At 38.5% G+C, this 27,506-nt stretch overlaps 1 protein-coding gene across 4 annotated transcripts in view; it reads left to right on the top strand.

Annotated features, from left to right (window-relative positions):
* Positions 1-27,506, top strand: part of LOC122097571 (LIM domain containing preferred translocation partner in lipoma) — a 674,686-nt gene that overhangs the window by 418,355 nt on the left and 228,825 nt on the right. For all 4 annotated transcript variants that reach the window (XM_042668165.1, XM_042668157.1, XM_042668182.1 and 1 more), the window contains one exon: positions 147-818. In XM_042668165.1, the coding sequence (XP_042524099.1) occupies positions 147-818 (672 nt within the window). The remainder of the gene's footprint in view (positions 1-146; positions 819-27,506) is intronic.

Genomic DNA, 27,506 nt, shown 5'->3' with positions numbered 1-27,506 from the left:
AAAGTAAGATTATCAATACATGAGTAATTAAATTTTATTAATATTTCCTCATTTATATATTCTTATTCTCCATTGGAATAACCTTTATTTTTTCCTTCCTAGTCTCCATTGGCAATGACCTTTATTTTTTTCTTCCTTTATTTCAGGGGTCAACCAGTTCAACAGTCTCTCCACCAGTTTCTACTCCTGTCACAGGACACAAGAGAATGGTCATCCCAAACCAACCCCCTCTAACAGCAACCAAAAAGTCTACAATGAAGCCACAGCCTGCACCCCAAACTGCACCCATCCCTGTGACTCCAATAGGAACATTGAAGCCCCAGCCTCAGCCAGTTCCAGCATCCTATACCACAGCATCCACACCTTCAAGGCCCACCTTCAATGTGCAGGTGAAATCAGCCCAGCCCAGCCCTCATTACATGGCTGGCCCTTCATCAGGACAGATGTATGGCCCAGGGCTCCAAGCCTATAATACTCAGCCAGTTCCTATGTCAGCACAGGGCCCACCTCCTTCAACCCGGGCTGGTATTGATTATGCATATATTCCACCACCTGAGCCCGCATATGGGTATGCTCCTAACCAAGGCCGCCATTATGAGTCCTATTATGCAGCAGGTCCTGGTTATGGGGGAAGAAATGACTCTGACCCTGGCTATGGTCAACAAGGCCATCCTAATACCTGGAAGCAAGAACCCAGGTACAATCCTCCTGGAGTGGGGAACCAGAATCCTGTTGGGATGTACCCAGCCACAGGTGTCAAAAAGACCTACATCACGGATCCTGTTTCAGCTCCCTGTGCGCCGCCAGTGCAGCCAAAGGTAAGAGTTCACAAACATAGTGCCTACTGCAATCCACATTCCTTAGAGAGCACAGATGAATGCAAATTTGCATGTGCTATGATTTTCTTTGATTAGCCAACATCCTTCCAGTAAAAATCAGGATGTATAAGGATGTATAAGCTTGCCGAAACCTCATCAACATGGTTACTATTTAGACTCTGATATGAGTAATATAAGTAGTCAACTGTGAAGGATCATCTCCTAAAAAGCCATGCAAACCTGTTATCTCAGGAAAGCATGTTCTAACAGAAGAAGGAAAATAATTTTATCCTCTACCCCTTATATCCTGTTGATGAATGCATCCCTCTGTAAGTCGGAACCTTGAATCTGCTTGGTTACTGAATAACTCTGGGTTTGGCCGATACATTGAATTACAAGATAAATAGGAGAGATGTATAGTATTTAGCGGAAATTTGAGATGAACTGCTATTAGCCTGTGTTCATGTGAAAGGAGTTGTACCTCAGCAGGGTGCTGGTGGTTCATGCCTGAAATCCTAGCTGTTTAGGAGGCTGAGATCTGAGGATCGTGGTTCAAAACCAATCCTGGCAGGAAAGTCCGTGAAGACTCTTATCTCCAATAAACTACCAGAAAACCAGAAATGGTGCTGTGGCTCAAGTGGTAGAGCCTTGAGCTGAAGAGCTGAGAGAGAGCGCCCAGGCCCAGAGTTCAAGCCCTGTGACCCACCAAAAAGTTGTACCTCAATCAATGACTGTTGGGGTTAGAACAAGCAGCCAAAGGCAAATGAGAGGACAAGTGGATCTTTGTAGTGCTAATTTTTTTTTTTTTAACTCAGTGCCTTACACCTGCTAGGCAAGCACTCTACCACTTGACTCATGCTTTCAAAACACCCTCATCCTTTTTCATATACTTTTTTTTTTCAGATAAGGTCTCGGGCTTTTACATCAAGTTGGCCCCAGAATGCAAATCTCCTACTTCTGCCTCCTAAGTACTTGTATTGCAGGTGTTGCATCATCACTTCAGGGTGTGCAAGTGCAGCTTTAAAAATATTTTAGGGGGCTGGGAAGGTGGCTCAGTGGTAGAGCGCTTGCCTTGCATGCCTGAGGCCCAGGGTTTGATTCCTCAGCACCCCATAAGCAAAAGGAAAAAAGCCGGAAGTGGCGCTGTGGCTCAAGTGGTAGAGCACTAGCCTTGAGCTGAAGAGCTGAGGGACAGCGCCCAGGCCCAGAGTTCAAGCCCCACGACCGATCCCCGCCCTCCCCCTAAAAAAAAAAATAAAAATATTTTAGGACTTGGTTGTGTGGTTTGGTTTTTTTTCCCATGTGCCAGTCAGTACTGGAGCTCTGTTCCTTAGTTGTTGCTTTTTGTTTTGTTTTTTTTTCCCCTCAAGGCTAATGCTCTACCACTTGAGCCACAGCTACTTCTGGGTTTTTGGCGGTTAACTGGAGATGAGCCTCAGAGTCCTTTTGGCCAGGTCTAGCCTAAACTGTGATCCTTAGGTCTCAGGCTCCTGAGTAGCTAGGATTATAGAGTGAGCCACCATCACCTAGCTCTTCATGTTTTCATTATTTTTACTAGTCCTACAAAGGGGTATCAATTCAATATGACAGTTTATAGATACTTTTTTTTATTGTGAAAATACTGTCCAGAGGGGTTACAATTACATGGGCAAGATAATGAGTACATTTGACAGTTTATAAGTACGATGTCATCCCTTCCATCATTCTATTGCTTTGTTTTTAGATAAGATTTATGCAAAATAATCAAGCAGCATAAACTTATATTTCATTAACCTCACGGTAGATTTACACTAGTCCTTCTTACTGCACAAAAAAAAGCTTGGGGAGGGGAAGGGAGTCAGCGGGAGGGAAAGTGGGGAAGAAAACAAGGGAGGGTATAACAATATTCTATAAGAAATGTACTCATTACTTTACTTATGTAACTCTGACATCACCCTGGCAATAAAATTAGATTAAATTAAAATTAGGGGCTGGGAAGGTGGCTCAGTGGTAGAGTACTTGCCTCTCATGTATGGGGCCCTGGGTTCAATTCCTCAGCACCACATAGAAAAAGCTATGGCTCAAGTGGTAGAGTGCTAGCTTTGAGCTGAAGAGCTGAGGGATAACACCCAGGCCCAGAGTTCAAGCCCCATAACCGACAAGAAAAAGAAATTAAAATTAAAGAAAATTTTAAAAGAAAGATGAAAGGAAAAAAGACAAAAGGCTTTTTCATGAAAATGCAGATTATATAATGTTACCTCACTTTTGCCCAAGTACAGCAAAGATTATAATAAAATATAAATTGTCAACATATAAGTTCTTTTGTTGCAATTGTGCCTTGGCCATAGAAACATGACTAAAAGGATTGCTGACTAATGCTATCAAAGTGAAGATGTGTTCTCTGATTTGTTCAAGGGTGCTGTGAATTCACTTAGCAAGCCAGACATGAGAGTAAGCATCTGTAGAATAATTTGATGAGGAATATGAAGCTAAACTTCAGTTCTCCAGTTATGATGGTGGTCATGGATATCCCCTGTTCTTCAGTTAGACCAATCTGTTGATTGAGGAAGGAGAATCAATTCCAATTACAAAGCCTGCATCTGCATTGTAGATGTTACATCCAGCCTTATTACTAGCATTTGGTCTGTTATTACTGACCTACTAAGCATGACTGAATGATTTTTTTTTCTAATGCCAGTGTTTGAACTAAAGGCCTAGGGCATCACATTCATACTTGGATTTCTTGCCAATTGAGCCATGCTTCCAGCCTGTGAAATATTTTTTGTCAGTTCTGGGGCTTGAACTCAGGGCCTGGACACTGTCCCTGAGCTTCTTCTGTTCAAGGCTAGCGCTCTACTACTACTCAAGCCACAGTGTCATTTCTGGCTTTTTCTGTTTATGTGGTACCAAGGAATCGAACCCAGGGCTTCATGCATGGTAGGCAAGCACTCTACCACTAAGTCACATTCCCAGCCCCATGAAATGAATTTTTAATAACCACTTACCACAAGTCCTAAAACTTCATTTTGCTTCTTGATTGAATAAGATAGTCTATTCAAGATGATCCCTTCCATTTTTACAGATTTTAGATGTCAGTGGATTTTGTGTTACTTTCTACATTTTTTAAATACTTGTTTTTCAACAGTGTCATGTGTTTTCACATCATATCCAATTGTGCATTTAGAAAACGAATCTTCACTGTTTCTAATAAGGGGTGTGGTTAGAGGTTGGTATTTAGCCATCTGGCTGTGGGGGGAGAGGGGGAAGACACTACTAAAGAAGCGGACTATATTCTGAGTGTGATGGGAGCATCAGCTCATGAAGGAGTGGCTCTTTCACAGCTGATCTTTGAGTATAAAACAGTTTAATTCAACTGCACCTGTGCACTGATGTCCTCATTCTCTCCATTGACTCTAGGTAGCTTACTATGTGACTACCTGCCTGAAAAAATGAGCTTCTCACTTAGTTCAGTCAGTTCTTTCTGCAGGAATATGGCATTTATTTGAAAGACATGAAAGTGAACCTCCTCTATATTTGAGATTAGTTGCTTAAAGTCTCCTATATTGTAGTTCATAGAAAGGAAGAGAAGGGAAGGGGAAGAAGAAGAAGGAAATATGGGGGAGCCAGAAGGAAAGTGTGGGAGAGGGAAGGGGGGAAGAAAAGAAGGAGAGAAGGTGAAACAGAAGAAAGGAAACTGGAAGAGAGAGGAAAGAACAAAGAAGAAAGGAAAGTAGGAAGGTGAGAATGAAGGAAAGAAGGAAGGAGGAATGAATCAGAACCTGCAAAGCTTATGAGATCAAGATTGTATTTGTGTTCCTGTAATGTGCTAAGCAATGAATTTGCATGCTACAAACCATAATGTGTTTCCTGTACCATCTGAGCAGAGTTCCTTTAAAAATATTGTTATAAGCACATCTTTACAAGGAACAAATGTTCCTTTCTCACTGGAAATCCTCTTAAAGATATAGTAGAATTTTTATGATGATTTATGAAAGCCAACACGAACTTCATATTTCTGGGTTTTTCAAAGAACTCTGGTCTGTGCATTCACAGCCTATGGGTTGGGATATGTAGTCTTTGCAATATTCAGATAAGGTGACTCAGCTGGCTCTGTGTCAAACCCAGGGTTTGAAGGACAGTTCCTTATCATAAAGTAGGATCTAGGTCAGCCTCAGCACTGGCATGGCTGCATATATTTATCACAAAGTGTCATAAAAGCACTGGTGCTAGGACCATGGGAAGCATTGATCCCACTAGTGTAAGGATTGGGTGAAGGTTTACAATCATCTGATCTTCCAATTTCCATGGAAAATCCATCAGGATCTAGTCTCAGGAAATCTAACACAAAGTGTCCTTTTATTCCAGAGTAAGAACAGATGATTGGTTTTCATTTGGATTTGGGGCTTATTGGCTACTTAATGTTTCAGAGAAGAGTCATGATTGGGATCTGTGGTGAAAGGACTCCCAGTAAGATTTGAGAATATTGATGTGGTAACACTTGGCTCATTCTGATTATATCAAAATGTTTATATTTCTTTGTTATTTTACGTTTCTTTGTCGTAAGTAGCTATACAGGGGGGTTTTAGTTCAATGTGCCAGTTCATGAGTACAATGCTTCTTGATCAATGTTTCCTCTCCCCTCATTCTCCTCCACGTCTCCCAACCCCTCCCCTCCCCTCCTATTATGAGCTTCCATTTCATTAATTTACTATAAGGGGATAGATCTTGGAGGCACTGCAAAGAACCACTGGCATTGTAAAGAAAACCATATCTTGTGCTAATTTTCCTTCAATTCAAGCACCAGAGTAGCCAAAAAAAGAAGTGATAGGATGGCAGTGGGTTGGCTATGGATCTATGCCTCGGTCACTTGCTAATACCACATTGTCATTGTGTGAAGATGAGAATGGAATAGATGGCTTGAGGAGGCCAATTGCAACAATAAAATCTGCTTTGGACAAACTGGGTTTTTTTTTGTTTGTTTTTTGTCAGCCATGGGACTTGAATTCTGGGCCTGTGCTCTGTCCCTCGGCTCTTCAGCTCAAGGCTAGCACTCTACCACTTGAGCCAGAGCGCCACTTCCAGCTATTTCCATTTATGTGGTGTGTTGAGGAATCTAAACCAAGGCCTCATGCATGTGAGGCAAGCAGTCTACCACTGAGCCACCTTCCCAGTCCACATTTTCAGTTTCTAAAGCTCTTAGTAGATATCATAAAGATCCATGAGCATTAAGCTCAAGAAGACATTTTTAATGTATTACTGATGTGGGTTCAAACCTCAGTAATGAGAATCCCTTACCTGAAGGCTAATGTTAAATTCTTGCAATAACCACACCTCTGAGTTCTTTTAAAGATTGCCCCCGTGCTCCCTCTGTAACAATCCACTGGATCTCAGTATGTTTTGATTGTATGGCAGAGCTCCATCACAATACCATTGCACGGTTCCACAATGACCTGTGTTCCTGTGGACATGGAAGTGGGTCATGCAGTGTGAGCCAGGGTTACAGGGGAAGCACCCATTCAGTCCCAGTCATGAGGCTTCCTGATCCTCATTACCAACATGCCATTTGTCCTGAGGTTCTTATCAACCAAGCTATGCAATACACCAAAATCTCCAATAGGCTTTCCAATTTTATTCTCCTTTCCCATCATCTTGGCGTCTCAGTTCTTAAGTTATAGTCATAGTTAATACTCATCTCAATGGCTTTGCTCACAGAGCTACTTATTTGAATTCTTTCTCAGTCTTCCCCAAGTAATTAAATCATTTATACATCCAACTGAAGATATCTTCTCTTCATAAAATCTTGTTCTAGCCAGGCAGTGGCCCACACCTGTAATCCTAGCTACTCAGGAGGCTGAGATCTGAGGTTTGCAGTTTGAAACCCAGCCTAGGTAGGAATCATCTATGAGACTTTTATCTCTAATTAACCAGCAAAAAAGTCAGAAGAGAAGCTATGGCTCAAGTGCAGCTTCCAGATGGCACCCAGTCCCTGAATTCAAGCCCCAGGATCAGAATAATCCCTGCCTCCCCCTCAAAAAAAAATATATGGTCCTACATTTTTTCCTACTCTGGAAAGTTTTTACATTCTATATTAAAGTCATTTATGTGCCTGTTTTCTACTAATACATATCTTTGTTTGTATTAGATTTCTTATATTATTTTAAATAGTTGTACTAGGATGTACAACCATTTATGCATATAATATATCTTGATCAGAGTCACCCCCTAAGTTTGAAGGTATAGACATGGTATCCTCAAATCCATGGAAATTTGAAGATCAGATGATTTTAAAACTTAACCCAATCCTTACACTAGTGGGATCAATGCTTCCCATGATCCTAGCACCAGTGCTTTTATGACACTTTGTGATAAATATATGCAACCATGCCAGTGCTGAGCTGACCTAGATCCTACTTTATGATAAGGAACTGTCCTTCAAGCCCTGGGTCTGACACAGAGCCAGCTGAGTCACCTTATCTGAATATTGCAAAGACTACATATCCCAACCCATAGGCTGTGAAAATTATGCACAGACCAGAGTTCTTTGAAAAACCCAGAAATATGAAGTTTGTGTTGGCTTTCATAAATCATCATAAAAATTCTCAAATCTGCTCCAGAGTAGCTACCCCAGTACATGATTATTATGTACTGAATAAATTTTGAAATTTTGCCCTTTTAAAATAAAGAATTCTTGCTTTAGAATTTAACCAGTGTACAGCAAAAATGTCATAACTCAAACCTATTCCACTGAATGTCCTCAGTAATAAAACACTTACTTCCGCAACTCTCAATATTCGAAAAATTGAGGTAATTTTTTTCATGTATGTATATAAGTGTCTGTGGTTATATACCCTGAATCATTTTCACTTTCCACCATTGCCAAATGCCCATAGAATATGCTTATTCATATTCCTTAATAAGTTTGAAATTGAATTTCTTTACAGTAAAATGTGCCCATTTTAGCTGTGCATCTGGTTTAAATATATGTACTGTGTAAATAGTCACCCTAACCAAGATAAAGAGAATATCTCAATTACCACACAGAGCTCCCAGGTACCTCACTACAGTAATTTTCCCATACCTTCAATCTCAGACAACCAGACTGTTTCCCAACATTAGAAGTTATTTTTGTCTTTTGTGAGAATTCTATTTACTCCTATTACATACATGCTTATGTCATTATTTTAATCATTTTAATTTTTTGAGATTCAGTTGGGTGTGTCGTGAGTCAGTTCTTTCTTTCTTTTTTTTTTTTTTTTGTCAGTCGTGGGCCCTGAACTCTGGGCCTGGGCGCTGTCCCTCAGCTCTTCAGCTCAAGGCTAGCTCTCTACCGCTTGAGCCAAGCACCACTTCCGACTTTTTTCTTTTTGCTCATGTGGTGCTGAGGAATCGAACCCAGGGCCTCATGCATGCAAGGCAAGCGCTCTACCACTGAGCCACCTTCCCAGCCCCATGAATTCACTTTTATCAGGGAGTAGTTTTGTATTATATGGATATGTACAATAATTTGTTTAACCATGCACTTGTTTGGGGGACAGGATTTTTTTTCCTTCCATTTTGAGTTTTAAATAAAGCCACTGTCAGTATTTTACATGGGAATTTTCATATGGACATTGCTTTCATTTCTCTTGCATAAATGGGCAGTGTAGAGTGCTGTGCTAGGTCTACTTGCTTCGTAATCCTAATAGTGCTTGGAATTGTCAGTTTTCTAATTTTAACCAGTCTCAGGGTGAAAGTCATAGCTCATTGTGGTTTAAATTTACACTTTCCTATTGCTTAATCATTTGCAGCTTTATTGACGATTCTACACTCTTTCATCAAGTGTCACCTAATGTTTGATCTTTATAATTATTTTTTAAACTGAGAGTTGTAAATAAGAGTCCCTAAGATATATATTTTATTTAGACAAAACTTATCCTACCCTGTAACCTGGCTTTTGTTTCTTGCTGCTGTTGTTGTTTGGACAGCTGGTGCTCTGCTCCATAAGTTTGCCTCCAGCCTGGCTTTTGTTGGGAAGTTAGAGACAGATGTTCCCAGGTTTTTCTGGCAGTGCTGGCTTTGAACAATGATTCTCTAGTTCTCATCTTTCTGTTAGGTCGGAATACAGGTATGATTGCCTTGTGCTTGGCTCTAGCTTGATTTTTTTAAATCCTTGTTTTGGATTTAGCAGACTTTTTAATTTTTTTGTTGGTCAGTTTATGACTTTTGTATTTAATACTTTTGTACTTTTTCTTTTAGATTTTTTTTAGTCAGTGTTCTCTTTTATATGTAAATTTTTGTTTGTAGTTCACTTCAAATTAATTTTGTATATATTAGGAAATAAGGGTCAAAGTTGATTTTTTTTCTCATTGGAATGTTTCACTTTTTCCAAGATAATATTGCAAAACAACTCTAATCTTACCTTTTGAGAATGGTTATTAACCCAATGTGTGTAGGTTTATCTGGACTCTAATCTGTTCTACTAATTTTTATATCTACCTTTAAGTCGATGCCATATTATCTTGATTGACTTTTAGGTAGATTTTGAAGTCAGATACAATAAGTTCTCCATATTTTACTTTCTTTCAGAAGAAAACTTTGTTCAAAGTACTTCATTTTACATTAAAATTGTTAGCATGAATATCTCTATAAAATTGCTTGCTAATATTTTTATTAAGCTTGTTTTGAATCTATAAATCTACTTAAAAGTAGCTTATTTTGTGGCAGCATTGTGTTTTCTGTTCCATGAACATGGCATAGCTTTTAATTTACTTTATAATTCCACTACATATATGGTACAACTCTTAATTTATTCTCAATAATTTGCTTTCAATAATTTGTGATGGTATTTGTATTTTGTTCAGTTTAGTTCTAAGTAATTCATGTTTTGAAATGCTATTATAAATTTCACTCCACAATTATTTGGTATTAACATATACTAATAGAATTGTCTTTTACATTGACTTTGTATCCTGTGCCCTTGTTTCATATTTCTACTTGCTTAAGATACTTTAGGCTTTTCTACTCCATTTTTATCTGCAACCCAGTTATGGACTCAATTATTTATTTTCTTTATGGACGAGTATATGCAGCAACTGTCTGTCCTTAAAAGAATTTATTTCCAGATAGAAGGAGTGATAATATTCTATAAAGATGTAGATAATATTCTATAAAGATATAGGATGCTAAGAAGAAAAATATGTTGCCGGGCGCCGGTGGCTCACGCCTGTAATCCTAGCTACTCAGGAGGCTGAGATCTGAGGATCGCGGTTCAAAGCCGGCCCGGGCAGGAAAGACCGTGAGACTCCTATCTCCAATAAACCACCAGAAAACCGGAAGTGGCGCTGTGGCTCAAGTGGTAGAGTGCTAGCCTTGAGCTGAAGAGCTGAGGGACAGCGCCCAGGCCCAGAGTTCAAGCCCCACGACCGACAAAAAAAAAGAAGAAGAAGAAAAATATGTTAAAAAAAACCTGCATTTGCTTCTCTAACTAGCCTATTGCAACTGTCAGAGTAGAAGCAACATTCAATGTCATATCCTCATACATAAGAAAGCAAGGCCTAAATAGACCTGATGAGAAAAATAACTGGAAATTTTGAGCACACAACTAAGTCTTTGATCTGTGCCATATCACTCTTACAATAAGAATAGATAAAAACAAATGAGTTTAGAAGTAAATGACCTTTAAAGGTATAATAATAACCACTGCTAAAATGAATCCTAAGTATATACCTCCACCCTCAATTTTGTAATGTTTTGCAATAATGGAATATGAAGCAAGAGTTCCTTGTTCCATGTCTTAACTGCTCTTGTAAAAAAGTTTTTCCTTAGGGCTCTCCCTGATTTTGACCTCTCCTTCCAAGTGTGAAATATTATAGGGATAGATATCTGTGTCCTAAGAAATGGGTGTCATTGTTTATTCTCTCAATATTTCCCATTGATTTAGATGTTTAAATATATCCCAGATCTCTAATGTTTCTAAGAGTAAATATCTCAAGATAATTGAATGAATCATTTGAACCAGTGACTCTGACTATATAATGTGTGTGTGTGTGTGTGTGTGTGTGTGTGTGTGTGTGTGTGTGTGTGTGTTGTGTGTGTGTTTCTACAGTCAGAGGGTGTATGTGTTTTGTTTCATTTCAATTTCATGCCAAAACAACTACCTGACTTATTGGTAAATCCTTTTGGGAATCTCATTTCTTTCTTGGCCAACTGCAAACATTCCTCTTCTATCTCAGAGGAGAAGACTAAAATCGTTCTCTTCTACAGCAAACAGATGTTTTCCTGTTATTGATGTATAGTGATGAGTGGTGAATGTAAAACACTTTGAAATGACTTATATGCACAATACTAGGAATTTTCCCATAGTGAAAGTCAAAACCTTTTAGCTACTACAAAAAATTCTAAAAGTGCCATTGTCCTAGAAACAGATTCACTTGTTATTTTAGATGTGTGATTTTCTGAAACATGAAAAATCCAAGTTTTAGAAATACTCTTAGCAGATACTATGGTGTTTGCTCTATTTCATCTTTGGAATTCAAGGAATGTTTCTTGAAAAAAATATGACTTAGTTTATTTCAGAAGGTTGCTTTCTTAAAATAACATCTTGAAATGTGTAATAATAGCATGTACCATTTTTACCATACCTTACAAAATTTACCAAGCCTTTTCACGTATAGTGAGAACTCCACAATATGTTCAGAGGCAACTTCTGTAGTATTCTACCAATATTGAATGCCAGAAGGAAGAGAAGAAGTTAAGTTTCCTCACTGAGACCCTTCTGTGTGCCATTTGCTGCCATTCCTGGCTGTCTGTGTTTATGTGTGTCAGGTCATTACACAGTTCTCAAAACATGAAATATTCCGTGGACCAACGTTGGAGTTGTGTTTCTAGTCTTTAATATTTAAAAACTCAATATTCAGTCAATGTTATATCAAAAGTCAAAGAACCAGAATAGAATCTAAACCCAAGATTAAAACAATAAGCCCATGTTTAACTGTTCTTCAAAAAATCTGTTATATCTCTTCAAATATACACACCTGGGTGTGTATGTGTGCCATTCCTGAGGCTTGATCTCAGGGCCTGGGTACTATCTGAGATTTTTTGCTCAGGGCTAGTGTTCCACTCCACTCCTGACTTTTTGGTTATTAATTGGAAATAAGAGTCCCATAGATGTTCCTACCTGGCAGGACTATGAACCTAGATCCTCAGATTTCATCCTCCTCAGACACTAGGATTGCAGGTGTGAGCTACTGGCAACCAGCAAGATGGTTTTTTGATAGATATTTAAAAGATTATTGAGAAATGAAAGGATAAGCTATAGGTATGCCAGTTGTACTTTTTATGGAGTTAGCTATTGCTTATTGCTTTTGTGGAATATTCGTGCAGTCTTTAAAATTGTATAGAATTACTATAAGTGGTATATTAATAAATTTTCTATAACAAATACCAGAGATGGTCAGATTATAGAAGAAATATCTTTCTGAGCTCACAATATTAGAAGTTTCAGCCCATGGTTAGTTGGTCTTATTTCCTTTGAGCCTGTGGTGAGGCACTAGGCCATTGCTGGTAACAATTGGTGGAACATAGGTGATCACTTCAATGCCAGAATATGTAAAGACAAAAAAGGAAGATACTGGTATTCTAACCAACCCCTTCAAGGACATGACCCCACCCTTAAAATCTCCACTACCTCCCAGGACTCTTCTGCCTTTAACATGAGGGCCTTTGAAGGATACTTCCAATCCAAATTACAGCGGAAGATGTTTATAGTTGTTAGGAGAGGAAAATTTATTTTGATCCTGATGCCCATTCATTTAAACAGCACAAATTTACTTGTCTGTCTAGGAGGCACTTGATCTTGTTGGTTTCTGTAAGAACAGGAAAATGAGGACTTGAGGCAATCTGGGAAAATTGCTACTTGTTGTCTCAATCTCACTTTCCCCCCTCTGGGTTTTGTAAATAGTATTTGACTGGAATATAGACAGCCTCACCATCTGTGTACTTCATGATCATTTTCACACTGTGCACAAGGTGCACAAGAAACTGTAAGGCCTGCAAAGCTGCAAACATGATCTTTATGTCTTCTGTAAGGACTTCCTGACCTCTTATCTAAAACATGCTAATCACTTTGTGATTAAATTGTCTGTAAAATCGATTGAACAGCCTTGCTATTTCTCCTCATCCAAGAGATCTTGAACATCCAGCTGGAGAGTATTGTAGAAATCACTAGGATTCTCAGAGAGGAATGAAAAATACAAAATTAGCAATCAACTGCAAAACAAATTCTAGAACTCACCTATTTCTTATAGCTTGATAAACTCCAAATTAGCTTTCAAGATTGCTTCCTTCCCTCTTTCCTTCCTTCCTCTTCATTTCTTCCTTCCTTCTTTCCTTCCTTCCTTTTTCCCTCTCTCTTCTCTCTTTCTTTATGGTGCTCCCTTTATATATTGCTGGGGCTTGAACTCAGGGCCTATGCTCAAAGCACTCTACCACTTGAGCCACAGCTCCACTTCCAGCTTTTTGGTAGATAACTGAAGATGAGATCTCATGGACTTTTCTGCCAGAGCTGGTTTCAATCCATGATCCTCAGATCTCTTCCTCTACTGAGTAGCTGGGATTATAAGCATAAGGCACAGGTACTTAGCACATAGCCTATTTCATAATCTCTGTGTTATCCTCCTAGGTTGTTGAGATAGGCTCCTGATTGGAATATTAAAATTTTATTTGAGCTTTAGGAGCATCTTGATTGGTAAACTGCGCTGGTAAATTTATTTTGGACATGTGGAGGCTGAAATTTCAATGAAAACATCTTAATACATCTGGACATGTGCAGTTAAAAACAGCTGTATCTGAAGGACAAGAATGCTTTTTCCAACAGATATACATAATATCATGACAGCCCTGCAGTCTCCAAACCCTATGTGAAAGTGGGACATGACAAGACGTCGGAAGAACACTCTCTACTACCTTTTCCTCATCAAATTAAATAAGATTTAAGGAGAGGCAGGAGCAAAAGTGATAATAAGATACTTCAAATGGAATTAACTCAGAAAGCTTGGGGAAAAGACCAAAAATAATGTCATGGTCAATCGTTTCTGAATGTGTGTGTGTGTGTGTGTTTGTGTGTGTGTGTCTGTGTGTGTGTGTTGGTAATATGGCTTGGGCTCAGGGCCTCAGTACTGTTCCTTAGCTTTTGCTCAAGGCTGAAGCTCTACCACTTGAGTCACAATTCTAGTTCTGGCTTTTTGGTGGCTTTGAACAACTATCCTCAGATGTCAGCTTACTGAGTAGCTAGGATTACAATAATGATCTACCAGTGCCCAGCTTGAAGGTCAATCTTGATTGCCAAATTGATTGGATTAAAAAGTACTTAGAAGATTAGTAAGATACCCCTTTGGGTAGGGTGTCTGATGGTGTTTCCAGGCCATTTGGTGAGAGGGCGAGATTCACCTTGAATGTAGGCAGCAGCATCCTTTAGGCCGGATATACCGATGAAAGAAAAGAGGAAAGGAGAAAGCCAGTGAGCACAGGTGTTCTTTGCTCTTTTTCCTGGCCATCATTATGTGATCTTGTCTACTCTTCCATGCCATTCTGCTACATTGGACAGAAAGCTCTAAAACTCTGAAACTGTGAGCTAAAGTAATTCTCTCTGCCCTTAAGTTTTTTATGTCAGGTATTTTCTCATGTTGATGTGAAGTCTGACTAATTCAGTCCAGATCATATAGGACATGTAAGAAATTTCTTTTATACTTAATTAAATGGAAATCCACTGATCTATCTCTTAACAAAGGCTCTGATTTTATCTTAAGGTGATACTCACCACTATGTAAGATGGGTATAGATAACAGAAGATTTATTAAACTCTTATATACTTTTGTTTTCTCTTAAAACTAGTGAATAAAAGAGCTTATGAACTTTTTGTTGTTAGACAAAAGAGCTTTGCAACAAGAAATATAAAGATGTGGATCTAGCTGGTCATGATAATACATGCCTGTAATCTTGGCAGAACCAATCACAAATTCAAGATCAGCCTTTGCTACATAGTGAGACCCCACCAAACAAACAAACCAACAAATAAATAAATAAATGAAATAAAAACCTTGGATGTACATATATCCAAACAAGTTAAGGTATGGACTACTCTACTGCTATACAGTTCTTCAAATTCCTTCAGTTATCTCGTTAAATATATTTCTGGCATCCAGCCCTAGGATAGTGAAGGGGTGGTGTGTTTGTTGAATGATAGTTCAAATGCAAAATACACCCAATTTCTTTCACAATTGGCAGGTAGTATTTTCTAAGATAAATCATTTATAGAAATAATAAAGGTAGTGAGTCATGAACTTGGAGTTCCATATTTGAAAAAATGCTCAAATGTCAATTACATATCCAAAGAAGACAGAGTCCACCATGAGTATTCTTTTATAGCACATGAATGGTTAGAAACCTGAGTACTAAACCTGTGGGCCTTGGTCAGGTACGAAGGTCTTTTCTGCTTCTGTTTCTTATTGTGGACACAATTGGTTAACATTAATAGCATTTGTCCTGAGATGCCTGGGTACTTCTGAACTTCTATCCCATCATTGATCTTAATGATGATTAACCCAACAGAAAATAATAGGTATCTGTTCTTCAAGACATCCTGTTCAGCCCAAGTGTCACTGGTCTTGACACTTTGGTTTTTCTTCTCTTGTTACATTAGCCAACTTACACTTTACCTTGAATTGACTTTTAGGAAGCTTTGCAGTCTCTGTATAAAGGGCCCAATAGGAAGACTTTTCTAGAATAAATATTGTGATACTTTAAGGGCTTTCTTTATACCACTTGAACGGCTTCAAAAGGATTTCTACCTGACCAGAAACATATATCATTGAACCATATTGCTTATGCCATTAGTACAACTTTTAATGCACAGAAACATTTTATAATAGTTACAAGGAAAAAATGTTGGATAAACTTGTGTTTTTATTTTTAATATTACTATATTGCTATAAGACCATTTATGTTTTAGTTTTAATAAGGAATTTGTACCATTTAAGTGCCAATTTTCTAGATGTGAAAAGACATAGAAAGATGAACTAAATCATCCTTAAAGACCTTAAATTTAATAAGAGAGATTAGATTTAAATTGATGATATTGGCTTCTACCTACTTGTAGGTAGGTCCTTATTCATAAATGTGAAGTCTTTATAAAAATGCTAGCAACTCCTTTTCACTTTCCCCTTATGATCATCATGAATGGACAGATAACTCACACCAGATAAGAACTAAAATGTGCTAATTCTCCCCTCAAGTGGAGTTAGAATTTCTCTATGAGATGTTTTCACTTGCATTGGCTTAATAATTCCTCCAAAATACATACACAGATAATATTTACATCTTGGAGACACAAGTTTTCTTGCCCTGGACCACTTGTCCCTAGCTCTTATAGTGGCTTTTTGCAAAAAAAAGTTAACAAAAATCCTCACTGATAAACAGCAAACCATCCTTAAACATTAAACAGTTTCTTCTGGTGTATATGTATGTGTGTGTGTACCCATGTATGTGTATGTGTATGTGTGTGTGTGTGTGTGTGTGTGTGTGTGTGTGTGTGTGTGTATGTCTGTGTGTGTTTGTGTGTGTGTGGTGGAACTATGGCATGAACTTGGGGCCAGGGAGGTATTCCTTAGGCTTTTCATTCAATGTTGGCACTCTACCACTTGAACCATAACTCCACCTATTGCTTTTTTTTTGTTTGTTTGTTTGTTTGTTTTTTGCCGGTCATGGGGCCTGAACTCTGGGTCTGGGCACTGTCCCTAAACTCTTCAGCTCAAGGCTAGTGCTCTACCACTGGAGCCACAGCGCCACTTCTGGCTTTTTCTGTTTATGTGGTGCTGAGGAATCGAACCCAGGGCCTCATGCTTGCAAGGCATGCACTCTACCACTGAGCTACCTTCCCAGCCCCCACCTATTGCTTTTTGGTGGTCAACAGGAGATAAGATTCTCATGGGCTTTCCTGCTTAGGCTAGGTTTGAAACCATAATCCTTAGATCTCAGCCTCCTTGAGTAGATAAGATTTCAGGCTTGAGCCATTAATACCTGGCTCTTCTGATCTGTTAAACTACTGAGGAACTTCCATTTTTACATGAGGCCTAGTGGGGTGATTGCATACTAGAAAAGCTTCCTGACTAGTTCTTTTTCTAATAGAAGACAGATCATCTCTTCATTGCTTTTCATCTTTATTTGTCTATCATTTATGAATCAAGTGACAGGTTAAGCAGTGATTCCTGAAATGAAGCCTGAACAGAGAGCAGAATCTAGCCACAGAGAGAAAAGTGTATTACTGAGCTATGATAGTAGACAAGCTGGAATTCTCCTCAGCTCCAGAGTACAGTATCATCACAGTGTGCCCAGGTGAGAAGGGACTGCTTGTAGCAGTGACAGCCTTGATCAGTTTTTCAACAGCAGTGAAATCTCTTTCACCATTTCTCAATATCTTGACAAACATCAGGAGTATAACACTGTTATATATATTTGCATGATTTAAAAAAATTATTGAAGAGTAAATTCTCACATGTAAGAAGAAATGATATGTTTAAAAAATTCTCATTTTTATTTCTTTTGCATGCTCTTCTCAAATAGTATAACCTCTGTTCTCACTGTATTTGATTCTGGTGCCTGGCATCATATATATACATTTTTCTGATTTGGGAGGGGAAGGGAAATAACAGAATGTTGAAATAAGGATATAGGTTGACCCATTGTAGCAATGAAATGTACAAGACACTATGTTAGAAATGAACTTTAGAACTTTGGTGGTGGGGTGTGTGTGTGGGGAGGAACAGTTGGGGATGTGGGGAGGGAAGGGATGGTAGGGGAAAAACAAAGGAGGGGCTAACAATGCTTGATAGGAAATGTACTCAATACCTTACTCATGGAACTGTAGCCCCTCTGTACAGTATCTTTACAATAAAAAATTATATTTAATAAAAAAAATCTTCTGTGAAATTCAGGCCATTTCTAAGTGAAATTTAGACTTAGTTGAAGAAAATGAGTGGTACATTTACTAATCACATTTCCCATTGATGCAAAAACAAATCTGGCTTGAGAGTAGATTAAACAAATGAATAAGTAGCCAAAAACTGTCATTCCAGCAACCTTTGGGAAGAACATTGAGTTGTATTTCTGCAGGAGAAATGCCAAGTGAGTGAGCCTAGGCCAAATTTGTTTGGAAAGCCTCATTTGTGAACCTGATTGTGTGAAAAGTCCAGGGCTGTTCATCCTTTTGGGATAGTTCTGTGAGTTCTAGTGCTGGGCTATTTGTAGACTCAAACTCAAGCATGCTGAGGTGGCTTGCTGGCTTACTTGTCCCCCCACCTGCTTCCTTTTCCTCCTTCACTATCCTCCTCTTCCTCCTTTTTCTCTCCCTTTTCTTTCATTTTCTCTCCTTTCCACTCCTCTCTTCCTTTGTAACTTCCTTTCTTTATTCCTCCCCTCTTTTTTCTCTCTCTTGTTCTTTCTCTTTATTTTCCTTCCTTTTTTTCTCTCCTACACATGGTTTTTTTTGCAAAGGACCCTTTCCTTTAGGGTTATGTGGTGAAGACAATGTCATTGTCGTCCATATAGCCTTACTTTAACTATTAGCATTTCCTAGTTTCTTCTAGAAAAGTACAAGTTTAGCTTTCTGTTTTGAGTATTGCCTAATTACAAAGTCATAAAAACGTTCTAGAAATTGAAACATAGCCTTCTCAATAATTTTCTAAATAATAGTCATTAACCCAAATTATATATTTAATAATGAGGAATTCATACAACTTTAGACTATTAAACATGAAATAATGAAGCTGACTCTGCTTTTCTAAGATGGCATCCTACCTATTCACAAGAAGCTTCAGAACTAAAGATTTAAGCCCTTGCACTGACAGTCAAAACAACAACAATAACAATAAAAGAATTTGCTGTCTATGCTCTAATAGCATGATTCTACTTTAAAACTACTTTTAAACCTGATTTTATGGAACTGAAGACAACTGGGTGTCTACATTCATGGATAATTTATCATTAGTTTTGATACAATAACTGAAATAAAAAATCAATTGGGGTACTCAGAGAAAGAATACCTGTTTTTTAAATGATGACACATTTTGGAGAAGATGAATTATTTACCTAAGTTAAAATACCTTATAGATTATCAGTCCTTGTTCCTGTCCTATGATATAAAATAATATGAAGTATACGGAATGTGAAATCACGGCTCCCAACTTTTCTGCTTACTGCATGCCCACGTGTAGTTGCTTAGCATTTAGATTAAAAGATAAGAAATTCATTAAACAGGAAACTGAATAAAACGTTTGAGCTGATATTTCAGAATCCTCTAGTGTTCTGCCTGAGAGAAGCATCAATAAGGTTGTACATACTTAAAAAGCCAAGAAAGACTTTGATTAAATGATTCAATTCTATTAACCATTTGGTGTTTACTTAAGTATACATGTCAATGTAAAAGAAAAGCATTTGCAAAGAAGTACCTGTAAAACGTAGGCATTTCTGAGAGAACTACATTGTCCTTGGCTACTATAGTCAATGTACTCAATAGTGGTGAGCAAGCTTACTTTATGAGAGAAAGAGAGAGAAAGGGAGAATATGTGTGTGCATGTGCAAATGAGTGTACATATGTGTGTTCACATACGTTCAGATTTTGTGAGACCTAAACCTTTGAAATTCGTAATGTCGAGGAGGACTTATTTTAAAAATGCAAACTTAACAGAGAATTCTTGTAGTTGTTTTCTGGAACTTCTATGACAAAATACCCTGAATGGGTAACTTATACAAGGGAAGGTTGTTTTCTCACAGTTGTGGAAGCTAAGAAGTCTGAGATCCAGTTGCTAGCAGAGTTGGTTCTACCAAGCCTTTCCTTTTTTGTCTTCTAAAGACCAGCTTTTTGCTTTGTCTCTCCAGATCTTCCCTCTGTCATTGTCTGTATCTTGTCATCTTATTTATAAGGACACCAGTTATAGACATTAATATGGCCTACCCTCCTGATTTTTTTTAACTCAATAGCTTTTTTCAAAGGCCCTTTATTCAAACATAGTCACCTGCTTAGTACTTGGGATAACTCTGTATTAGGGGAAGAAAGTCATGAGATACCACAATAATCTTAAAATCTAGAAAAATAACTATAACTTCCTATAACCACAACCATATTTTCAATTATGTTTTATACAGAGAATAGGAAGATAACTTCAATCTTACTCCTATCATGGTGGACAGAAGTTGTCACAAGTATTAAAGGTTGGGAAAACATCTTTAAATATGTACAACTTTATGTTGATAATGTCATAAAACTTAAGAAGATGATTGACAAACATGGAAAAATTCCCATCATGCCGTATTTATTTGCAAGCTGTTTCAAAATAAGCTTGTACTATTAGTCTAAGTCCATAAGCTGATAAAATCTATTCTGTCCAGTTCAAGTCAGAAAAGAAATCAATTGACCAGTGAATTTATAATCATTTCTAGTACATTATGGAGCATATCCCCAATATGAAGACATAGTTCTGTTTGCATCTTTGAGAACCAGGTTGTATTCTATGCATATACTTTTACACATCTGCACATTAGTGAATGAAATCTATACATCTACACATTAGTAGCCGTTTTTATTTCGGTCTCCACATGTTTTATTTCTGCTTATGTTTCCTTATGTAAACAATATGCATGCTGAGTTTTGCAGAACACGTTCAATGTCATATGACTTCTGACTCCAATGTCATTGAGCTGGGAGGTGAGTAATGACCAGGGTCATTACTACTATTCCAGTAGCTCATTTGTAGACTATTTGGCAATGCTGTGAGCACTCAACATTCTGAATACAAACCATGTAAATGTATCTCACTATACTGAGGCAAATGTATCCTAGACTGGCATCTACAACCTAGCCAGAGAACCATTCCTAAGTGCCTTGAGAATGTGAACAAAGATAGAAATAGTGAAAGAAAGCTATAGACCAATAGAAGTAAGGGCCATTGAAGCTTTATTTACTTCTTTCTCAATTCTTGTTTGTGTCACAGAACTTTTTTCTATTCTAGGTACTTGCTCAGAAACGATTGCTTAGTGTCTCCCTCCCTCCTTGCTCTTCTCCCTTTTGAATGCATCTATATTGTGAGTCCTATATTATTCATGCTATATTGAGGAAGTGTTGACAGAACAAGTTGGAATGTGCTTAAAGATCAATACCTCACCCAAATTCAGGTAATTTAGGATTCAAGCCCAGTCCAGGGAAGCCTTTATAGAGAAATAGCATTTGGTCAGACCTAAAGAATATCTAAGATTGGGATTGGGAGAATGAGGTAGGGAAAGATGACTGGTGTAGAACTTGGTTACATTTCTATGAGTTATATTCTTCAATAGTATCATGTGTAGGGTTATTTAGTTACTTGCCCAGGATAATTGCAAAACAAATAGAAAAAGTGGACACTCAAAGTTTGCTGATTATATCTCAGTGTTGGAGGGGAATGCCTTGAATAGTTGGATGCCTTTTTCAGGGTGCAAGTTTCAAAACATCTAATCGGACACTCCACCGAATTTTTGTCACAACATCAGACAACTTAAGCACTTAGGATGGGCTTAAGCACTAAAACCTCATGCTTCAGTAGTCATGGGAAACACAGATTTTCTAGCCTCTCAGCTGCCTTGCATCTCTTTTCTCTGTCCAGTCCTTCCCTAACTATCCTACACATTTGGTCTTTTCCACCTTTGTATGTTTTTTCCTCTGTTTTATTTGCTTATTCTAATGACTCCATACCTCCATAAAAGTCAGTCCATCCTTCTGAGCCTTTTCCTTGTCCCAGGGGAAAGGAGTCTACTAAAGTGTCTCAGTAACATGAAATCTGAAACAAGTAGGCCTAGTGGGATACTAACAAGTTCAGACTTTGCACATTTTTTCCTAGTCAGAGTCATCTGCTGGCTGTTATAACCCTCATAAGTGAGATATATTGTCATAGTATGGCCACTTGAGGGCAGGGGACTGCATAACAACATATACAAAATCTGATGACTAGCAATACATAAGTCCCCACCAATTTAAACAAACGGAGCTGCCTCACCGCGCATTGCTCTGCTGAAACACTATTCATTTGCACAGATCCTGCAAATCCTGTTGGGTTGATGTGAGTTCCATGTCTGTTCTCATGTAATTTGGACAGATAATACAAGGGTAAGCAGTTACAGACATACCTGCCATTGCAAAGTTTAATGATAGCAGAGATCTTCTTGTGAACAGTAGTAGTATGACTCTAGTAAGAATGGCTATCTATCGTGAGTTTTTAGAAGTAATAATAGGAAAGAAAAAAACCCAACACCTGTATTTACAGTAAATGGAGGCTCTCATTTTAAACACTTGAGATTTCATGTAATTTTGCTCCCTATTGTGAGGTGTTTTCTTTCCTTCCCCCACTCCAGAGTGCTTATTTCAATGACATTGATATATTGTATAAAATGAGATGGGGTGAGGCATAGCATGCCAACATAAAGGATCCATCACTATTTTGACAGATGCCGGTAATAGAGTTAAAATATTCACAAGGAAAAAGGCAGGGATATAATTGAAAAATACATGTGTATATCATTCCTACTGCTACTCGGCAAGCTGCTTTTTTCACAGGTCCATCTTTGATGAATGCTTCTTCAGCACGTTATGTAAGAAAGTGCTCTTCCTTTTTACTCTTTTGCTTTTGGACATGGGGATTCATATGAAGGCTTTTAACTCTCTGCTCTCAATTTTTGCTTTGTTCCTCCTGTGGCTTCACTCTGCCTGTCATAGGACTATCAGATAAACTGCTTTGTTTGATAAGATCAGAACCACACTGACTATTTCAGGGAGTCCAGCACAAGATATATTTTAAGGGGATCTTTTCAAAGGGCTGAATGAAAATGTTCCATATAAACCAGGATTACATAAACGTTAATAAAAAGAAAAGTACCGGGAAGTACTTAGTGTCTCTGACTCAGGAATAAAAGCTTCTTCCTTTTCATTCCTTTTCTCTGCCATTCAAATGGTGACCCTGATGTTTTCATGGCCAAACCACACTTGAACATTGGAAATGAACTTATATAGCATATGCTCCAAGCCCTTCCTTCTCTTCTTTGTCCCATAGATACTTACTGGGCACACAGTAATGTATGCCAGGCTTCATCCTAGATGTTGCAAGGGCAGAGATAAAGAAGACACAGTTCCTTCTTCAAAGGCAGTGGTAAAACTGTATGAAGGCAGTTAGGTCCTGGAAGTCCATTAGGCATGGAGAGTACAATGTGAACTACACTGGAAGATTTCTCAGTCCATTGCCATCTAATTCTGAATCTCCTCAGTCATTCTACCTCCAAAAGCCATATCTGGAATATTGCTGGAAAATCAAGAATTTGCAATCTTAGAAGCAAACTTGCTGGACTCCATTCTTATATTCTGTGCTTTAAACATGTGTTTTATGTGTCAGTGTTAATCCCGTATATACCTAGAAGGAGAAAAAGTGGACATCTGCCATCTCTAATGTTTCAGAAGCCTCTTATCTCACATTCTACGTTGCTGTAAAGGTTTTGCTTTGTTATTATTGTTCTTGGGTTTCTGTGGAAGCTTTGTCAGAAGCCCAAGTTTACACATCTAGATGAGCACTGGGAGGTTGGATGTGATTCTAATCTCTTTTCATTTGACTTGTGGAACATTACTTTCACAAGACAGCTTGTTCTCCAGAGGTTATCAGTACGTTTGGTTCTGCTCTCCCTACAAATACAGTGAGAACAGGCTTTGTGAGATAATTTTGACATGCTCAGACAGGATGTTCTGAACCATGGGAGAGTGCATGTATGAGGGAAGTACAAATCTCAAAGGGGTTCAACTCCATGTTGCAAAGTGGGGTGGGCATTGCCTCAATAAATCAGCATTCTGTACCTGTCCTGATCTATCAGAATCCAGACGTTCTGTTGTTTTGTAATTTGCTCTAGTGAGAAATGATTGGATATCTGGGGGTAGAGGGAGGTATGATACTGAACTTTTTTCTTTCACTTAGCATCTTCCAGATGGCACAATGAGCACTCAGTAAATATGTTCATTGAAGTAAATTCTAATTCTTGATTTGAGTTCAGTGTTGGAGTTCAGTGACCAGGCTTAACAACAGCGACAATGAAAATAGATAAATAAAAATGCTTGTGTGGGATATAACAAAGAGCACGAGGCTGAGTCAAGAAGTCTGTGTTGAGAAGTTGCTTGCATGTAAGTGACTTTGGTTTAGTTTGCTTGTTTGTTTGACACAATATGGTTCAGTCATCTCCATGCAGTGTCTAGTATAGGCATAGAAATGAAAGTTGGTGGTTTTTCAGGTTAAGGACTAGATCTGTAATGATAACCCATGAAAACCTCCTTAAAGGATGGAAATTGAACCAATGCAATATGGGTATTTCTCTTAGAACACAAATTATATGTTTGGGGATATGCTATTGTTGGCAGGATTTGTATTGACATTCCACATTTCTCTTTTGGACTATTTCATTTTCTTTTTTATTTGAATTAGTCAGAATCACAGTAACCGGTAGAAAATGTAGGGGGGGGGGGGTGTGAGGGGGGGGTGAAGGATTCACCTAACCTCAACTTAATACCCAAATGGCTTGTCTATACCATCACAGAGATCACAATCATAACTTGGCAGAAGTTCCACACAGAATTCTATGTGTATATTTCTAAGAAAATTAAATCTGATGCTATAACAGTATGTTCTTCTGGAAGTGATAAAACCTACTATTGGAAGGATATGAACAGATACTTGATCCCATCCCAGTTTATTCTAAATGAGTGATCTGGGTTTGAGATTTCCAGATCTCAACAATCTCCAAGGATGTGGGCACATTTGCAGTGAATTTGTCTCAGCAGGTGAAATCTAAAGCAGTAATTTGGACTCGCTGTTTCAGATTTGCAGGAATCAGTACTATGCATTTCCTTTAGATGAGCATAAATAAGATGATAAAGGAAGATTCTCAAATTGCAGTCTTTTTGACCTGTTTTTGAATAAACATCACCATATTCCATAGTCAATTATCTCTCGAGTACAGTGTGTTCTCTAGTGGGAGTGAGAGAGAAGAGCAAGAGAGAGAGAGCGTGAGAGAAATACACTGAAGTGTACATTATTCTATTGTCCTCTGAATAATCTGCTTCAATTTGGGAAAGGAGTAATGAGTAAGATGATACAGTCTTTTATGTGATTTCATAAATATCGAATTGCAGTCATCACAGAGAGACAAGCATGGCTAGGAAAGAAAAAATGTGATATGTTATGTTCAGCACAGTAATAAGAGCTCCTAATACTAAAGGAAAACCATGTCATTATTTGCCACCATTGAATGGAAGTGGTCTAACCATACCAGCAGGATACATCCCGTTTTATTACAGGTTCATTATATGTTTTCCAAGGCTTTGACTAACCAATAAAATTATTTTCTGTAGCAGCACCAGCAGGGTTCAGAATCTAGGCACATAACTATTATCTTTGTTTATACTATGCTGCTCTGCTAGGAGAGTAAATAGTGATTTGGATTTGTTTCTTTTATCCCTTCCTTTCCCTTTCCTATGAAAAGATCTAAATTGGAGAGAAATATTTGTTGCAGAATGGTCTTACAAAAAAACTTAAGTTTAATCAAACTCATGTTGGCCACAATGAAGATGGGTATATTTCCACTGACTTTGTAATCTATTGGTGTTGTTTTGTTTTTATTTATCTTCCCTCCTCCTCCTTATTCCCCATCTAGGTGATGTTGGCATCCAAGCAAGCCTTCAGATGGAAAAAGTACAAGCACAGACTGGTTAACTCACATGGTGACAGGGCTGACTCCTACAAATGCTAGGACATTCAGCTATTCCGATAGAAACCACTTTCTTGCTTTGTGGCCTGGTATTTGGAGCTAGAGGCCTTTGATAACTTAGCTTTTCTCCAGTTGTTTGCTAGGTGAAGTGGCCCTCATCATTCTTGCTTCAAAGGAGTCCTCTTCTCATCAGAACTGAACCGCATCCTTGTTTTTACAGCAGTTTAGCTTGATAATTATTGGTGATATTGGCATCTTCCCACTCTTACTTCCTTATTCATAAGCCTAAAATAGTATATAAAGCAAAGTTAATATCCCCACGTTTTAAGGTACCGTGCATGTTAAAACCAATGGCAGGCCTTGAAGCAGACTCCAGAACACCAAACAGTAGAGTACCCCTCCATTCCATTGTGCCAGCAAATCCTCAGAAATTATTTATTTCCCATTTTAGACACTGGACAGTGACTCATTGTGCCCTGGAAATATTATCACTCTAGTAATTTTCTTGTGTGGCTCAGCTTAATGTTAGAGAAATGGGTAGTTACAAGTCCAGACACTATAAAGATGGAGCTAAATATTCTTCTAAAAATAGGATGTTTGGTTAAGGTTCAGTAGTCAACAACTTTCCTGCAGCCACACACAGTGCAGGACTAAGAAAGGAATAAATGTCACTTGTTAGGAGGTTAACCTTTTACTGTTACAGATTCAGAATACGATGGTGTCATCTTTTAGAGTTGTTGTATAGAACAATGCCACTTTTTACTGAAGGGATCAACGAATTAAAAGGCAATGTCATGCTTTGTAGGTGGATGGCTTTTAAAAAAATGACCCAATAATTTTGTTTCAAAAAATATCAACAGAACTTAAGATTCTTGACTATTCAAATATGTCCCACTAGCTTAGGCATAAAGAAGAAAAGAGGGATTCAAGACTTAAGAATAGATGAGAGGGCTGGGAAGGTGGCTCAGTGGTAGAGCACTTGCCTTGCATGCCTGAGGCCCTGGGTTCGATTCCTCAGCACCACATAAGCAGAAAAAGCCAGAAGTGGCGCTGTGGCTCAAGTGGTAGAGTGCTAGCCTTGAAATGAAGAGCTGAGGGACAGCGCCCAGGCCCAGAGCTCAGGCCCCACGACTGGCAAAAAAAAAAAAAAAAGAAGAATAGATAAGAGTAAAATTTTGAACATTACTGCATTGGTCACTTTAGAATTATAAATGAATGGAGCCATAAGTTGATATCATATATAAAGGAAGGAAGGAATGTTTCAGAGCTTGAAGGTATCCAACAGCTAGGTGAGGAAAGTGTTAGAGAATTCACTTTCCTGGATTTAGTGCATCTTTTCTGTTTCTCTTGACGGCAAGGCATTCTAGGTTCTATGACTGATCTCTCTTTCTCTGTCTGTGTCCCTGTCTCTATCTCCTCTCCTCTCCTCTGTCGCTGTCCTTCTGTCTATCTGTCTGTCTGTCTCTGTGTGTCTCTCTGTGTCTCTGTCTCTGTCTTTGTCACTCTCTCCTCTCTGTCTCTGTGTCTCTGTCTCTGTGTCTCCCCCTCTCTCCCTCTCCCTCTCCCTCTCCCTCTCCCTCTCCCTCTCTCTGTCTCTCTGTCTCTGTCTCTGTCTCTGTCTCTGTCTCTGTCTCTGTCTCTCTCTCTCTCTCTCTCTCTCTCTCTCTCTCTCTCTCTCTCATATTCTACCTTGCTGGTCCTGGTGCATGAACTTAGGCCTGAACACTCTCCCTGAGCTTTTGTCTCAGGGCTGGCCCTCTATCATTTGAGCCAACATTCCACTTTCTGCTTTTTAGTAGATCATTTGAGGTAAGAGTCTCACAGACTTTCCTGTCTGTTCTGCCTTCCATGATCCACAGAGCTCAACTTCTTGAGATGCTAGAATTACAGGTATGAGCCACTAGCAGGCAACTG

This window comes from Dipodomys spectabilis, unplaced genomic scaffold, assembly GCF_019054845.1.
Source record: "Dipodomys spectabilis isolate Male_0828 unplaced genomic scaffold, ASM1905484v1 ptg000017l, whole genome shotgun sequence".
Lineage (NCBI taxonomy): Eukaryota > Metazoa > Chordata > Mammalia > Rodentia > Heteromyidae > Dipodomys > Dipodomys spectabilis.
This window is presented reverse-complemented; position numbering and strand designations above follow the sequence as displayed.